This window comes from Seriola dumerili, unplaced genomic scaffold (genome assembly GCF_002260705.1).
Source record: "Seriola dumerili isolate Sdu_G_001 unplaced genomic scaffold, Sdu_1.0 BDQW01000449.1, whole genome shotgun sequence".
Taxonomy (NCBI): Eukaryota; Metazoa; Chordata; class Actinopteri; order Carangiformes; family Carangidae; genus Seriola; species Seriola dumerili.
Window position 1 is genome coordinate 1,598,716 of NW_019174704.1, and position 18,505 is coordinate 1,617,220.

Genomic DNA, 18,505 nt, shown 5'->3' on the forward strand with positions numbered 1-18,505 from the left:
CTAATTTTTCTCTCTCTCTCTCTCTCTCTCTCTCTCTCTCTCTCTCTCTCTCTCTCTCTCTCTCTCTCTCTCTCTCTTCCTTCCCTTCTCTTAACATTATCATCAACAGTGGCTTCAAGTGAGCCATTACCAGAGCCCAGCTAAAAAGCACACCCTCCCCCTCCCACCCTCCCAAATGCATTCCTCTTCAATAGGCTGCCAAGTTAAGAAGGCACATGACACAGGCCAATTGAGCTCACATTTTAGTTTGCTGTTTACACAAGTGCCTCTAGATTAGGCTTCTATGGTTTTTGGTCTTGAACAGTTCAATTCAGTTTGTGTTTTTCCATTTAGAAGCTTACTTTGTATGGACCAATTACTTTTTTCTGGGACTGGTTAAAATGTTAGAGCATCAGGGTGAAATTAGACAAAAGGTTTATGTTCGCAGCCATGTGTGTGGGGTGTTCCCACATAAATGGGCTGAATAAATATTTGTCTGCATCTGTCTTTGTGATATCATGTCAATGTGCACAAAATAGCTAAGGGCTCCAGCTCATTTTTGTTGCATTAATTGTTGCACATTCTTATTATTTTGTTGTTTAGTCCATTATTATTTACAAGGGTTAGAGATTAATACCAACCAAGAAGCAGCTTGAAAGGTTTATCCATTGATGCTGAATGTACTTTGTAAAAAGACCATTTTTGTCAACCACCTGCAGAGTTAAATGAGTCTGTGTTCCTAGTCTTTGGCTTATTATGTATTTTTTGATTCTCACCTCACAGAGCACCGAGGGCCAGGTGAAGATGTTCGGGAAATGCTGCCAGCTCCGTCCTACAGGTGGCAGCAGCAGTTCCCTGGACAGCTCCTCCTCTTGCACCTCCGAAACCAAGGAAACCAAGGAGCAGGGTCTCCGCTTCCAGGTAACACATAGACATGCATGCAAAAATGCTCTGCAGTTATATGTATATGTGTACCCCTGCATTCACAGCCGCATAAGCAGGTATACACACAGGACACTTGCATATCTCTTATCTCTTTTACAGGGTTCGAGGTGTTCGTCCGATGTGGTGATGTTGGGGGAGATGATGTTTGGCTCTGTGGCCATGAGCTACAAAGGCTCCACGCTAAAAATCCACCAGATCAGGTAAGAAGAACAGGGATGCTGGCTTTTCTTCTCACTACTGATGATCACATAAAATAAAAATCAGCCTCTGACCATGGAGCTTTTCAGATTTGCTTTGACATTTTGCACAGCTTTTAGTACTGGATTGTTGGATTTTTTTTTTTTTTAATGTGGGTTATTCCAGTATCAGGTGCTACTTTCGATTCTTATTACTGAACAATGAAAGTAAGGAAAGAAGCACAGACAGGAGGAATCAGGAAGAAAAGGAGAAGTTGTGAATTGATGTGGTAGCAGTAGAGACAAATGAGATTGGATGTGAAAGATGCACAGGCACATGAACTGAGCACACGTGCTGATGATCTTTGTCCCTTTGGTATTATCATATCAGATCGCCACCTCAGCTGATGCTGAGTAAGGTTTTCACTGCCAGGACTGGAGGCAGTGTGTATGGCAGCCTCAACACGTAAGCACACACACACACACACACACACACACACACACACACACACACACACACACACACATATCCTATGGCAGCTTCTTCTATAAATCAGCAGTTTTTTCTCATATGTTCATATCGTTTATGCGTATGTACAGCACAATTGTGTGGTAGATACATGTTATAAAATCATCCACATAAACTAACTCTTATTCCTTTTCTGATTCATCTCGTGCAGGTTACAGGACAGCCTGGAGTTCATAGGACAGGACAGCAACACCCTAAGGCCTGATCAAAACACAGGGCCCAACAGTCTCCTAGGGAACATAGGTAACCATTAGCAACCCAGTGCCACACCAAACCTTTAGCCACCAATCATCCTGTTTCCTTTAAATTCACTTCTGAATTGTAATTAGAAAGTGGATGAATCTATTTGTTTTCCTTTTGATTACAACTAGACACTCAATGTAGTTACTTTAAAATTGAAAGGATTTGTCGAGCATGTATTAATACATATCAAGATAATTTTATTAGGATTACTTTTATGTAATTTAATGGAAATCTGATTCAGTTTCTAATATTGTCTCAGTAACTATCAGTGTTTATCTCTCCCTTTGAGAATAACACAAGTGTAATGGAATACTTGACTGTATGAAACATTGTTACTATTTACAGCTTAAGGCCAAGTGCAACTTGAATTTTGCCCTGTGTTTAGTTTATTTCACGGTTGAAATGCCTTTGTAGAACTTTTCGGAAGCAGCAGGTTTTGTTTTTCACTTTCCTACTTTTTAACATTCCTGTTTGATTACAAACCAGACTGGAAAGACTGCCAACAGCTCTCCCTTACTGCTAGAAAAAGACAAATATTAAGAACTGTTGGCAAATTCTATCCTTTCTGTGCATTTTCTCTCTCATCCTCACAGAAAAGACAAAAATTATCTGCTTTTGCACATCAGATCTATAGCCCATCACCGTTTATTTGTTTTGTTATCTGTTTTTTTCTGTGAGTGATACCAGCCTCCCTGTTTGTCTCTCTGACTGACCTACCAAATGATGGGCATTATTTCATTCCAGACTAAAAAGCTCCTGTAACTCAGTTGTTTACTACAAGATGGCTGGACAACAGGAGGTTGCCAGTTTTCCTCCTTACTCATTCACTAACCATGGTTCATGTTTTTTGTCTTTTTGCCCTCTTCCTTTCTTCTTTTCCATGTTTCTGTTTGTGCTGCGCAGGATTTTCTCAGCTCTGCAGCCCTCGCCGGGCCTTCTCTGAACAGGGCCCTCTGCGCCTCATCAAGAGCGCGTCTTTCTTTTCAGGTTGGCGCTTAAAACTGGCCATGACTGACGTGCCAGTTGCATGCATGTGTGTTGGCTGTAGTTGCAGTGGTAGTGGCTGAACAGGCCTTGACTCTCAGCGACTGCATGCCTGTATGGTGATTTTTGCACTAGAAGTGGTAGCAGTAGTCACAGCATGCAATGTCACAGCATGTCTGCAAATAACTTGGGTCAGATAGTAGCTGCAGAAATAATGTTTGGCATGTTCTCCAAAACCAGGATAATGTCTTCCCTTAATATAATCTTTTTGGGCATGTGAGAGCATTTGGATTCAAATCCAGGTGGCACCAAATAACTGTGAAAATGTAGTCCCTGGCCTATTCTAAGACACCCCCCACCTTTAAGTTACATGTGTCTTATATTTCCAAATGCTTCTCAAAATTTGCAGTGAACCTAAAGTAGACAAACTGCTATCAAGTAAATCAGGCAGGGGAATATATGTGGCTTCAAATTTCCTTTGTTTTGCTAATGGCTGTGTCAAATAAGACAATGTCAAATAAATCATTAAATATACAGAACTATCTGACCCAGGCCTGGAGGTATGTCACGCACGCAGAAATGGTGTGCATGAGTGCTGACTGGTGTCGGTGGCTGTAGTTCTAGTTGTGGTTTTTGCACTCTCATCCTTTCACTAACTTGTTGTCTTTGACAGTGTCTGTGATACTTGGGCAATACTTGGGCACATTAAGGCTTAATGCTTTTTTTTTTTTTTTTTTAAATATCAACTACAGTATGACAGCATTCATAGAATTTTGCCAATATGCTATTTAATGATTTTTTTTTTGAAAGTTTAAGCCTTATTTTTTCTTTGTTATAAACCTTTAATGATCCAGTGAAAATTGCCTCAGCATGCATGGAGCATCCTTGTCCACATTCATACAGTTTTACAGTCTCTCACTGAGAGTTGCTGGCCACCGAGCAGCTCCATCTGAGCGGCTGGTGGTAAAATGCCTGGTTGAAGGGCACCTTGGCAGTATAAGAAAATATATAAAAAAAGATACTTATTTCCCTGCTGAACTTTTCTCAGACTGTCCAGGTATAACTTCCTAAAATGTGCATTGTAAGATCGCCTCATCGATCCCTGCCAGTGACTGTGAAACCTGCTTAAAATAGGGGTACCTGTTCGTTATAGAATAGGACCCATATTATATCAGTATTTGTCTTCATACCGATAATATGCATAACTTATTGGTAATATTGTTTTAAACCTTGCCCATGTATCATCACTGTTAAGAAATGGACTGAATTCTCTGCCAATGAGCTCTTTGATCAGCTTGGTGTTTTCTAGCAAGTAGAATAAGTACTTATTCTGCTTGTCCCTCTTTGTGTATTTACTAGGCAAACCAGATGATAACACAAAGTCTTTAAAGCAAATACTTACTTTATTTTCACTGACACTCCAACTTTGAGTGCAACAGTAGAATGATATATATCCATGCTGATCAGCGAGCTCCATTGCCAGAAGTATTCAGTGGTTATTCCTCCCTCTCTTTCACTGGGGTAAAACATCTGCCTTTGCTGTAGTAAAGTGGTGGTGAGTTTTATAAAAAAAGAGCCGCTCCCTGCGCCATGCTGCCTACCCACAATTCTGTTTAGGGCACCCTTAGGTTGGCATGGCATGTAGCGCTGTCATTTATGCAATGTTGGTTTGGTCATAAAGCACAGTGTGCTACAGGAGTGCACATACACACACAAACACTCAGATTGCTTTGCCAAAAAAGTCATGTTGACTTGCCCATTAATCATCTCAACCAGAACTATGCTTTCAACAGCACAATCAAATGCTCCATTTGTGGCTTTCACACCTTTGCTGTGAGAATCATTGACATTTTTCCCATTTTACCCCAAAGTGTTGACGAGCAGGACATTTGAGAACAATCACACACGCTCATTGACGTCCATTGCTACAGTGCTTGATGTAGAAAGTGTTATCACAGATGTTGCTGAGCAACAGCCTATACAGCCATCATGGTTTTTGTCTTATTTGCTTTTCTTGTGACACTTCCTGTTTCTGGTATTACAAAACAAAGGGTGCACTAACAGCATGAGAATCAATCAGTAACAGCCATTTCACAGTAGAAATGAGTCCAGCACCAGCTTGTGTTTGGAGCCTTTATTGTGGTGACCTCACATGTAGAATTTGTGTTGGTTTGTAATCTAATGGTGTTACAGTTGTTTTTTAGATTGAGTCTTTTATTTTTTTGGTATTTTAGTTGTTACTAAGACATTAAACAGCCATTTAAAACATTTTCAACCTTACCTCTACTACATGTACTTTGTGAACACTTGCACATAATGATGCAGTCACTTGCCAAGCAGTATCAAGAAAAACCATACAGTTTTCCCATAATAGTAACTTTTTGGGGACATTGCTATACTTATAGCTCAGCCAGACATGATGCTGATGATGTAAAGCATCCAAAAACATTATCCTTTGGATGCGTTTGTGCTTGTGGTGAGCGGAGCATCCCCAGCATGTCTGGTGCTCCATATTAGTGACAACATTGGTCGGTTTCTCACAGGTTGTGTTTTTTTTTTTTTGTCTCTTTTTTGATCATCCACTCATTTCCCTTTCTCCCCACTTAACCTCGTCTTTTCCCCTTTCCTCTATCTCTTTTCTCTCTCTCTGTCCCCCATCTGTCTTTGACCTTTATCTCCCGCTGCCCTCTTTCTTAACCTCTTTCCTTTACCTTTAACCCGACCCTTCATCCTCTCTCTCCTCCTTCCTTCTTTCAGGCCACAGTCACCCCATGGACATGCCTGGCCGAGGGCTCTACGACGAGAGGGACAGTGGCATCGCCAGGTCAGGTAGGTTAATAAGACTTGGAGCCAAAGCCTGGATTGACCTACACTCAACACCACTTTCAGTCATACGGCTGAGCTTTTGAATTGGGTTTACATTTATTCTTGTCAAGATCAAAGAGGTCAAGGAACAGAGAAGATCAAGTGTAAACAAGGAAATTATTGGACTAATACACTTCACAAAGTTTGTGCCATCTTGTCTTCACCTAAGACACATTGTATGTTCCCACAAATGAACTCTGGTTCTCATCATCTGGAATTCCCCAAAACATGAATGATGCAGCTGATGAGTTTAGTTTTTCAAGCTCTTGCTCTTCCTGCCTGAAAGTGGTTGACCCACTGTAACTTGACTGTTCAAGGTCAAGAGCATGAACATTTACGTAAGCACTGTTAAGTTAACCGGTGGTGCTTAAGCTGCTACTTCACTAGTGTGGCATGCAGACGCAGATCAACATGCATACAGTTTTCCATTCATTAAAAATTACCCACAGGTGCACCCACTCGTGGCTGAATGGGATGTGTATGGAAAGAGAGAGAAGGGTGGGAAATGTAGGGTAAGAGAGACAACAATTCTCTCTCTACTGGCAATCCTTCAGTATTTTAACCTAAAACCAGAGAAGGCAGAAGATGATGCAGGGGAGGAAGACGGTGTGGACGTCTTTACACGGCCTGCAGGGTCTGGAATACTTTGTGCAATGGAAACTGACCCCACCCCCCCCTTCTGTTCCTGACCCCCCTCTACAAACACCACCATACCCGACTGGCATGACTGGTACGAGGGGAATTGTGCTTTCTGCTCAAAGAAGGGTCACATGCAGAGAGTTAAATATAGCAGCTTTAAAAAACCTGTTACTTTTAAATGAGCTTCTAATTCAAGCCTCGACCTCTCATCTCCACTCTCTCCACCTCCCCTTTGCAGTTGGGCTGGAGAGCTCTTTATCTAACTCTGACACACACACACACACACACACACACACGCACACAAATGTACATGTCCTTCTGTAACACACAATCTCTTCCCGCCTACCTCCCCCTCCTTTTATTACAGTTCTCTTGCTAAGTCTTCAACCCTCTAGCACAGTTTTCACACACGCACTCACTCATTCACTCACTCCATGAAGTTATCTCTCTTTATCTCTTTGTACACACGCAAGCACGTACACACAAGATTACACACTGTCTAAATGGTTTATGTGACTATTGATCAGAGTATGCCTGGGCTGTAAATATGTGTGTGTGTGTGTGTGTGTGTGTGTGTGGTCATTACCATGCCAGCCTGGTGTAAAGCCAGGTTGTCCAATAACTGCAGCATGTGACTGTTAGCACACTAGCTGATATTAGATGTCATATGAAAGGTATCCAGTAATTAGGGGCTGTGTTCGGGGAAAAGAGGAAAGAGCGGTGTGTGTTGGGGGGGGGGGGTGTTGTGTGTGTGTGCATCTTTGTGTTTTGTGTGCTGTATTTGTTTGGCCATTTTCAAGTTCTTTTCTTTGTCTTACTAAGAACAGTTATTGTCCTCTAGATCTCTGTCTAGTTCTGTGTGTTATTGTGTGTGTGTGTGTGTGTATATATGAGGTATCGTTCAGAATGAATAACCCTACGCACTTGTTGTCTGACTCACTCTTGTCCTTTTCTCTTCTGTCACTCACCACTCCCTCCATCTGTTCCCTGTTCCTTTCTGTTCTCCCTCTCCTCCTGCTCTCTTGATTTCTTTAACTGTTCTCTCTACTCGTCTCTCTTCTCCTTCTCTCTATCCCTTCGCCTGTCCCTTTAGCTTCTCTGAGCAGCCTGTTGATCACTCCCTTCCCATCCCCTGGCTCCTCCTTGACCAGCAGCTGTGCGTCCAGCTACCAGCGCCGATGGCTCCGCAGCCAAACCACCAGTCTGGAGAATGGTGTTTTCCCCCGATGGTGAGACAAATACAATCATACATGTACACACAATTGTGCGAAAACATTTTACATAGATCAACATGCACTCAAATAGAAAGAAAAATTGCACAAGGTTGCAATAGAAAGAAAGTTATTACACATGCTTTTTAATACAGAGAGACACATTTCTTTGACTGACACACAAACGAGCAAGAGCACAAACACACAAGAGCTTCAGCTAATGATTTTTTGTCATGAGTGATTCATTTGATTGTTGTTAGAAAATAGTGATTAATTCCCACCACAATTTGGTTATTTGAGGTTTCATTTTGTCTAAGTGCCTCAAAACCCCAGGACAATTTACAATGTTGTTGTGTCCGTTTATAACACTTTAAACTGACACAACAAAGACAACCAGAAAATCCTGACAATTAAAAACTGAATTTGTGGCATTTTTGTTTGAAAATGACTTAAGCAATTAATTGATTATCAAAATAGTTGATTATTTGATAATTGTTTTGCTGATTAATTTTCTGTCAGTCGACTAATTGATATGTGGACTGACAAAGAACACATACTACCCAGTCATTTATCCCCATCCATGTTTCTTTCCTATTTAGGGCTCCTATCAGGCTTTTGTAGTTTATCCTGTTAGGACTTCCTCAGAATCCAACAGGCAGCTGGGAAAATGACACACGCTGCTGTTATGTGCTAATAACACACGCTCTATCCCACACACACACCCACACCCACACACCGTGCTTTGGCTAGACGGGATGCCGTGTTGGCCTGTCACTGTAAACGCAGCTGTCAGCCTCTGAGTGCTCTAATCTTCCAGGTGCTCCAGTTCAGCTTGTTTACCAGCTGCAATAGTGAAAAAAAAGTCTTGGATTAAGAGTCTCGTTACATGTTTTCTTTGCTTAATATGTGTGTTCAAGTATTTCAGCTGTTTTTACCGGCAAAAATGTGGATCCTATATGTCGGATCATATTTACTGGTTGTAATTAACGGTATTTACCTCTAGCCAAAGTGCACAAAAGTGAAAGATACATAGCAAAGGAGCCCCTTAACAGTATTCTAACTAGTTGTTATGTGGAGTAATGTGGTAGGTGAGAACTTTATTGATTTTCATGGTAAAATAGGTTTGTTCTAAGAAAAGTACAAGATCTAGATTTCTATGTCAAGTAAATGTTCAGAAGTTACACACACGCTTAAGCCTGCAGAAGTTGTATCGAAGTTGTATCGGATCTGTCTCTGCTCTGAAGTTAACCCCCTGTGTGCCCTGTCCTGATCAGGTCAGTGGAGGAGAGCTTCAACATGTCTGACGAAAGCGCAGGACCGAGCCTTGGCGTAGCTCGGAAGAAGAAGATCGCCATTGGGGTCATCTTCATGCTGTCCCCCAATCCTGAGGAGAACAACCGCTTCCAGGATTTCTTTTTCTCCCACTTCCCTCTCTTTGAAAGCCACATGAACAAACTCAAGAGCGCCATCGAACAGGTGAATTAATGTGTACGGCTGCAATTATTGGCTAACTGCATGTTGTACCTTCTGTTTTCTCTTTTGTGTTTCTTTTACTGATGTCAACATATAATATTTTTACCTACTCTAAAATCAATGTTCCAAGGTTTGTGGAGATAAGCCTGTCTTTTTGACAGTGAGATATGTACAGAACCCAAATGCAAACTTTACACCCTTTGCTACCCTTTGTAATGATCAGAGTTGCTGTCAGATTGACTGGTCAATCTGTCAGCCTGGTATAGCTGCGGGTTCTGTTTACTGGTGTCTGTAGTTGGCACTGTCAAAGCTCTGGATGACTTCCAGGTTTACCCCCCACCATCCCTTTTGCCCCCCGCCGTGTCTTCTCCCTCACAAATTCCTTGCTCCACCTTTCCTCTAACTTTGTTTGTCAGCTTCAGTGCCAAATATCTCAAAGCGTGTGTGTGTTGTGTCACTCTCAAGGCCATGAAGATGAGTCGGCGGTCAGCTGATGCCAGCCAGAGGGCCTTGGCCTACAGCCGAATGGTGGATGGGCTCAACGAGTTCAGGTTGGGCAACAATTTGCATTGACATGACAATAATCTTACATTATTTGCATAATTTAATTTCTACTTTTAATACTTAATATAACTTTATAATTGTATAACTGTGATTAAACACAATCATTCAGCAATATAGCACAAATTACAACAGTATGTTTTATATAGCATAAAAACACAAATCACTCACAGTTTTCTTAAGGCAAAATGTTCACTGTCTTTTTACTGTATGTTTATTAACAAAATCTCACTGGCATTTCACCAAAGCAAACATCTAGGTTTCATTCACTTTGTATGTACTGTAGCCAAACACTCATTCACTCCTTGGGAACATAGCAAGGTCTCCACATTATGGAAGGCTCTGGAAAAATGTGACATTTAAAATCTGTTTCCAGGAAACAGACGTTACACTTAATAGACATATCTGGTATTACCATGTAATCTGACACAAGACTGTGCTCTGCAACGTGTATCATTCATTGTGTTGATATCAGTCCTCATTACAGACAGTGAGACACTGGAAAATTGTGTGGTAGACAAGATTTTGTTTCTTGATAGTGAGGGAACCTGGGCAGGATAAGGTGCTGGAAAGGCAGGTGTGATGGAAAGAAAAAGGGAGGTAAAGGACCTGTACTGGAGAATGAAGGGCAAAAAATAGGCATGACACTAAGCTTATCACACACTGAGAGGAAAGATAGAGGAAAGACTAGTGTCATACCTTCCAAATAATTTTAGAATTTCTTTTTATATATTGTTTTTTACTTTTTCCAAACTAGTGTTTGTCAGAATTGTAACTTTGATAAAAAATTTTGCAACTTTCATAAAAAACAAACAGATGTCCCATTTGAACTCCTTAAATAAAGTTCTAAACATACAGTGGGATCCAGCAGACTGAGACTGTCTAACACACCAGGGCTTATTCTTAGACAGTAGTAGCAAAGTGTAATATTCCTTAAAGTAGGTCACTAGGTGCCCATACTTATCCTGTGTTACTTATGTAACGACACTAACATTTGCTTTAATAATAATAACAGCTTTAATGACCTGAGAACTATTTTACACGTCTTTCATTCCAAGCGTACTTTGTCAAGCTGGTCAGTTGTCAGAGAAGTAGACAGTAAACTTGCTGGTAACATCTGACATTTATCAGCTTCTGTGGCTTGCAGACAAAAGAAGCATCTCATTTATCAATGTGGATTACAAGAAAACATGATTATGTTCACTGGTCAATGGTCACATTTTGTTAATGCATTACTCCAAAAAAAATGTTTTTTTGTTTAAAAAAATGGATTAAAAGCTTCTTGTTGACTTTTTGTTGCTGGACTGTTAGAAAAGACTACGTGGTAACTGTCAGCGAGCGTTTAATGTGTGTGTAACAAGGTGAATTTATGGGATCTGAAGGTGACAGAGGTGAGCTGATGGGATTCTGTTATTCTGCTCTAGTTACTGAAGCTGTGTGCTGAGGTGTCGCAGCAATCAATAATTAATTGGTTGATCTGAGGATAGTGTGATGCTAACATTATCTGCCCTTCCTCATATGTTCATTTCTTTGTGAGTATAAAAAATAATTGATTACATGCATACTAAGCCAAGTAAGACATGTTGAAATATGTTGGGTAAAAGAAAGGAGGAACATATTGTTCCCTACCTGTCTTGAGCAAACCATGTTGCATTGCAACTCCAGTGCATGCTGGGAGGTCTTGCTCTAGGGCTTTGCTTGTGTTTAGGCAATCTCATTGACCATAGTTTTAGAAGCTGCCAGTTAACTCTGCACAACTGTGTGTGTGTGTGTGTGTGTGTGTGTGTGTGTGTATGTATGTGTGTGTGTGTGTGTGCGTGTGCGTGCGTGCGTGTGTGTGAGAGAGAGAGAGAGAGAGAGACGTGCTTGTCATTTCTGTAGGACTATTTGGTTCTCACACACTCAAAACACACAAACTTATTTAATGTGTGTGTGCATACATGCCTTTCTCCGCTGCTACTTTCACTTGCCACTCACACACTGGCAGGCAGTTCCCTGTCTGAGGTCCCCTCATTGCTGCAGTCATATGCCTGTTGGCAGCCAGCCACAGCAACCCAAGCCTCCTGAGTGGCAACCCTATCTAGCTCAGGCACTGGCCACGAGCACCAGAATAGTAAATAATATACGAGTGCCGGCAGGAGGAATGCTATTGCACAGGACAAACAAAATATCTGTAAAATCTCACCTTCAGATAGCAGCTAAATATAAGTGTTGCCACCTTTGCCATTAAGGGGTTTTGACTTCATGGAACATTACAGAAGGAAACTGGAAGAAATGCCTTTGCTTAATGCTGATGCTGCTTTGACGTAGTTGGAGGAAAGGCACGCACACATACCCATGCATGCTGGTAAAGATAAGCTGCACCTTTTGGCAGAGGCATGTATACATAAAAGTCACACCAGCCTATACTGGGGTTATGTTAGGTTTTGCAGCTAGATTACAGGCATGGGTTCTGTGCAAAGCAAAACACTTAACACAACAGGGTTTTCTAAATCCCATTTTACCACACATACATACAAGAGTGCACTTATCTTTTCAGATGCATGCACCAAATGGCAGCCATCAAAAACAGTGGCCCCTGCAGCGTTGTTGCTGAAATTCATGCCCAACGTTGTGTTTAAAGTCTATAGCGGCATAAAATCAACTGAAATTAAAGCAAAAAAGACAGTGCCTCAACAGCAGTTTAAAATCCTGCACATTTTTAGTTTCAGTTTTATACTAAACATTTGACTATGAGTGGTAAATCAGTGATACTAAAACCTTCATTTTGAATCAGAAAGTTTAGTGTTGTTTGCTTGAATGTGTTAATCTATGAATTTATGTAACAAACTGAAACAGTTGATTTGTAATTGGAACCAAAATATTTCAGTGACCATAACTGTGCAGCTATAACTTGCCATGTGTACTAGACTCTTTTAAATTAGCTTATGAAAAAACAACACATCACAAAGCCAAAAGCTATAGATGTGGTCAGGAATGTTCAAATTGATGCCCTCCATAGTGAAGCAAGTTAAATCTGTCTCCTCAGTCTGACGCACCATTTTAATTTCACATCACAGGCGCACTCTTTAAAGTTCACCTGAACAGCTGCTGCAGAAAGGCTGAGACCAGATCTCCCACTCATCTAGCACTGGCTCGGCCTCAGACCTCTGCCCACTGGGGGCTTTTGGTAGATGAATCTACACCACAGCAGGGTCAAGTAGGGCTTAACAAGGCCCCGGATAAGTCAACCCGTTTATAACACAGGAATGAATAAAGCACTATTAGGTCATTTGATGCTGCTGTCCAAATGACGGATCATCCCTGCTGCTCTGCTGACAGTGATATGTAAAGAGAGTTGGAGACATGTTTTGTATGTGTTGACATCAAGTCCATTTGGATTTGCTCCTGTTACGGCCACCGAGTACTGTGATTATTAATGATTCATCAGTGATTAAATGATTCTTGCCAAGACTTCGATCAGTCTTGGTCTCTCAATCTTTCAATGTAAAAGTTACGTTTCTTGTCATTTTTTCCTATGCACTGGTGCACTTGTTCTTGTTGAATGATTCACTTCTTGGACTGAGACTGAGAAAGTTAGACAGTTTTTTTTTTAGGCTCAGGCCATCATTTAAAATTAAACATTTAACCAAACTGGAGATTGATCACCACAGTGAACTACACTCCTAACTGATAATCTTGAGAGCACAGGTTTAGAGTTACAGCACTAAATAGCCTAGTCTAATAAGAACTCCTTGCAACAACTGTATTACAATACAGTTGAATTCACTAGTTCTTCTTTTTACACCAAGTTGAAAGCTTCTTGTAAACCCAAAGACTACACATGGTGTTCCTGTTCCTGTTTAGCAAAATACACCAATGTAAAATAGCTTGATCACGGGAACATTGGAGCCCAAGCAATGGCCACTTTCACTGTGTGACACCTGTGTTTTCTCTCAGCATGCAGCCTGTCTGCATCTCCCTTGTCACTGGGTTCTTTATAGGTCAAAGAGACTGTACGTTTACTGCAGAATTAACCTTGTTTGCAGCCTGTGATCTCACTGCAGTTTCTAGTCAAACTAAATAAAGCTTCGAAAACAGCACAGAGTTTTTGTTTCTTATCAGCAGCACCTACGAAGTCTTGTGACAGATCACCTGCGATGATAGCAGTCAGTTACTTTACTTTTAAGTTAGGCTGGCTACGCTGCTGTATTAGATTTGTTTGCAGAAGATTGTAGTTGTAATATGGATTCAGTTTATATGTTTGCAATGAGTAAGAGTTAGCAGACAAAACACCTCATTATCTGATTAAAAAAAACTGACACCTCTTTTTTTTTTTTTTCTTTTTACTTTCTGTACTGTTTTGCATTTTTAAACCCAGAATCCAGCAGCTGCAGTCCATATTTCAGCTCTGACTAAAAAACGCCTGATTCTCTACATTCCTCAGGCTGCAGAGATTCCCCTCTGCCCCTGTGTCAAAGCTTGGCCCCTGGCCGAGACATGCTCACCAACACGCCCCACGTTCCATGGAAACTCCAGTCCTTCTCAATGGACAAATGCCCAAGCCGAGCCACATACAGATAGTTATACACACAGACACAGTACAAGAGGCGTGTGTGTGTGTGTGTGTGTGTGTGTGTGTGTGTGTGTGCGCGCGCGCGCACACACACACACACCAGTTTGTCGGACTGTCAGTGACACACACACACATCCAGGGTCTCCCATGGCCTCAGTGCAGACAGCAAAGCTCTGTGAACTGAGATCTCTTTTGTTTACCCCGAGAGACAATAACGTGCCTGTTCTATCTCTGTCTGTTTTCTCCCTTTTCCCCTCTTTCCCTTTCATTCGCTCTCTCTCCATGCCCTCTCCTTCTTTCATCCCTCCCACCCTTGCCGTACCTCATCTCCAGGATGACCATCTGCGACCTCTACACCATGCCTCGGGTGGCTGAGCCTGTCTGGTTGACTATGATGTCTGGAGCATCAGAGAAGAACCAGCTCTGCGGCCAATTCATGAGAGAGCTCTCCCTGCTGATGGAGCAGGCCTCCAAGAACCAGTTGAGTGTCTACTTGTAGTCACACCTGGTCTGCCATCAGACACTGAATTTTTAAAAATGTTGCACCAGTTTAAGAAGTTGCCTACACCGGAATCAAGGGAACTGCATGAAATGCATTTTCAAACACATATCATATCGCATGCTGGTTTTCAGCAGCTGTATGGATACATCAACCCACCACTATTTTACCATTTTGAGCAAACAGAAAGCAGACAGGCATCAAGCAAACTCACAGATACAAAGAGGGAAAGACATGCAAGTTAGTACTCGGGCATTAAGAAATGTTACACATGAATAGTCTGTCCACATCTTTTGTTGGCTTGTACTTCCTGGACAGGCTTAACTACAAAGAAACACATGCAGATTCACACACACACTATTCATTTTCTCTCCCACATACACACATTCTCTGGACTGTCTCTCCCTTTCTTACACTTAAACACACACACACTTTATTTGTCTGCCTCAGAGGGAGCTGTGAATGAGAGGCTCCCTGCCAGTCTCTAAATACTTATTGTTGCTGTTACAAAGCCATGTCAAACCACTGCTGTACATATATGAATTGGTAGCAAGGCCTTTATTGAACATAGCACCCATATTCACTACAGTTGATTTAAGTAGCATTCAGCACACTGAACTCAATTGTTGCATCAAGTTGATCTTAAACGACAGCAGTAAATTGCCTAAAAAAAGTATATATTTCCCTAATCATGATCAGTGGTTGACACAGTAAAGATTAAACCTGTATATTCTGCATGTTGGGAGCTTTCATGCATTTGTAAATACTAGAGCTGCAACTGGTCCAGAGCAGTTCAGTTTCCTTTGGCATGGGCACCCTGTGTAAACAGGACAAAAAAAGCAAAGGCAGAAACCTAACAATTAGGCAAACATAAAGCAAAACTTAAATGTCTGCAAATAAAGAAGGGTGAAAAAAGGGCTTCAAAGTAAACGTGTTAACCTGTAAGATGTGTACCTAATTTAGATCTAACCATTTCAGGCACAGGAATGGTTAGTGATGGACTTTGGAATCTGCCAAAGAAATCAAGTGATCCCACTTTAATTCCTGCAAAGTCAGTGTGAAACAGAAAAGTTAGAAAAGTTTCATATTTGAGAAGTTTGCTAATTTTGCTTGATAAATAATGGATGGATGGCTGCTGTTTTTATTGTGTCTCTGCCACTAGCAACAAATAATTGTCTTGAAAAATACAGAAACTGTATTTAACATAGGCGACTTAACATAGGCTATCAGCATGGCTTGAGAGGGTGGAAATTCAAACATGAGCAACAGAAAATTCATGTTTAAAAGATACCACAGTTCCACCTACACTCTTTGGAAATCTGAAAAAAAAAAAAAAAGCGTTATGGTTGTTCTTGTTCTCTAAATCCCTGTACGCTCTCTGTATGTCAACCATTAATAGAAACTGCGTCTCCCAGGCAACCATTGGTGTTTCTCTATCAGAACCACTTCTTAGATTAAGTCACTGTTTCCCCCACCATTGGTCAGGATGACTACCACGCAACTACTTCTACTTCTGACTCCTGAATTAAGCATCGCATTTCCCTGGCAACCACTGGGGTTACTCTATCGCATTGTGTCTTTCCCGAGGCATCGCATCAGCATTTCCATGACTGATAGTTTTGATGGTTACCGCAGTCACAACTGTGTTCTAGCACGTGATTGAACTTGACTGCCATGACAGTGTTGAGCCATGAGACAGGAAGGGAAGTAGACACTTGTGGTCAGGAAAGAGAAGTGAGTCATGCTAACACAGCGCGCGCGCGTGTGTGTGTGTGTGTGTGTGCGCGCGTGTGTGTGTGCGCGTGTGTGTGCGCGTGTGTGTGCGTGTGTGTGTGCGCGTGTGTGCGTGTGTGTGTGTGTGTGTGTCTGGCCAAAGTTTTCTGTGTAGTAAGAGAACATCTGACCTAGCTGAGCAAGGTCAGGGGGGAACTCTGAGAAACTGTTATTTCTAATAGATAGCTGCCAGCTAGGAAGTAAATTTTTGGACTCTCTGGGTTTCTTCTGACCAACCCGTGTCTGATATTCCAGATTCCTCCCCGCCTTATTGACAGCCGTCCTGACCAATCATCTGGCCTGGGTCCCCACCGTCATGCCCAATGGGCAGCCTCCAATAAAGATCTTCCTCGAGAAACACTCCTCCCAGAGTGTCGACATGCTGGCAAAGACACACCCCTACAACCCACTGTGGGCACAGCTAGGTGAGAGAGTCAAACAAACACATAGGCAAAGCACACACAGGGTGAGTGGGATGTACCTTTGTATTCTGTCAAAGCACCTGGCTGGAGGGGAAGTAAAACATAACACCTGTGTTTGGTCTTCATCTTGCCTGAAGCTGGAAAGCATCCTAACGTGCCATTGTTAATCATTAGAGCATTAGGACAAGTTAGGACGAGACTATGTTCTCTACATGCAACTCTATTAAGTCTTCAATTTGTATTAGCTAGTCATGTTTATGTCAGTATCATACTGTACGTGTAATGCAATTACTGTAGACAAGTTTAAATCCTTTCTGTGGTAGCATTTCGCATGAAAGTAGAGATTTTATGTGTTTTATAAATATGTAATTTTCTCTGGTTAATGAGAAGTGGAAACATGTTCTGCAGTGGAGAATGTTGCATTAGAGGAAATCAATAGATACATTTCTGTAAAAACAGTCTCCTGATGTGTGAATAGTTGTAGTTTTTGTATAGATGAATAGAAAGTAATGATATTTCAAAAATACACAGACATCTTATAGAGTATGTTGAGTAATCCATTCTTTCACCTTAAGTGACATAGGAAATATTCAGAAATTGAGTTAATGATGACACCTAGTGTATAGAGCATAGAACTGCATAAGAAAGCATTGATCCCTCAAATCAAAAAATATAACAAGTACAGGTAAAGAAGAGTGAGAAAAAAAATGTATGGGTGATATTGTTTTAAAAAGATAAATTGGGTATATTTAACTGATAATTTGGCTTTATCTGTCCAGGAAGAAGTCCAATTTGTGATTTTCTCTCCCTATCATATCTTTATATCCAGCATGATCAGTTTAATTCTCAGCCAACAGAGATATGAAAAATACAAAACTTAAGAACAAACTAAGATATGAATAAATATAAATATTAACAGCTGATTTTAGGTAATCAAGTACAACACAGTGGTGACTATACTGTATGGTCAGGAAATAAACCTAACAATGTAAATAAAAATGACATGTATTATATTAATTAATATTATATATATATATATGTTTCTACATGCAACTCTATTAAGTCTTCAATTTGTATTAGCTAGTCATGTTTATGTCAGTATCATACTGTACTTGTAATGCAATTACGTGAGACAAGTTTAAATCCTTTCTGTGGTAGCATTTCGCATGAAAGTAGAGATTTTATGTGTTTTATAAATATGTAATTTTCTCTGGTTAATGAGAAGTGGAAACATGTTCTGCAGTGGAGAATGTTGCATTAGAGGAAATCATAGATACATTTCTGTAAAAACAGTCTCCTGATGTTGAATAGTTGTAGTTTTTGTATAGATGAATAGAAAGTAATGATATTTCAAAAATACACAGACATCTTATAAGATATGTTGAGTAATCCATTCTTTCACCTTAAGTGACATAGGAAATATTCAGAAATTGAGTTAATGATGACACTAGTGTATAGAGCAGAACTGCATAAGAAAGCATTGATCCCTCAAATCAAAAAATATACAAGTACAGGTAAAGAAGAGTGAGAAAAAATGTATGGGTGATATTGTTTTAAAAAGATAAATTGGGTATATTTAACTGATAATTTGGCTTTATCTGTCCAGGAAGAAGTCCAATTTGTGATTTTCTCTCCCTATCATAATCTTTAT

At 40.8% G+C, this 18,505-nt stretch overlaps 1 protein-coding gene across 1 annotated transcript in view; it reads left to right on the forward strand.

The window, feature by feature from the left end:
* The window catches only part of fnip1 (folliculin interacting protein 1), a 45,841-nt gene that overhangs the window by 17,527 nt on the left and 9,809 nt on the right, over nt 1-18,505 (forward strand). Inside the window, exons 3-13 of the mRNA XM_022762315.1 lie at nt 763-900; nt 1,024-1,124; nt 1,492-1,566; nt 1,781-1,872; nt 2,776-2,859; nt 5,614-5,685; nt 7,454-7,589; nt 8,846-9,047; nt 9,510-9,595; nt 14,494-14,640; nt 16,688-16,857. Of these exons, the coding sequence (XP_022618036.1) occupies nt 763-900; nt 1,024-1,124; nt 1,492-1,566; nt 1,781-1,872; nt 2,776-2,859; nt 5,614-5,685; nt 7,454-7,589; nt 8,846-9,047; nt 9,510-9,595; nt 14,494-14,640; nt 16,688-16,857 (1,303 nt within the window). The remainder of the gene's footprint in view (nt 1-762; nt 901-1,023; nt 1,125-1,491; nt 1,567-1,780; nt 1,873-2,775; nt 2,860-5,613; nt 5,686-7,453; nt 7,590-8,845; nt 9,048-9,509; nt 9,596-14,493; nt 14,641-16,687; nt 16,858-18,505) is intronic.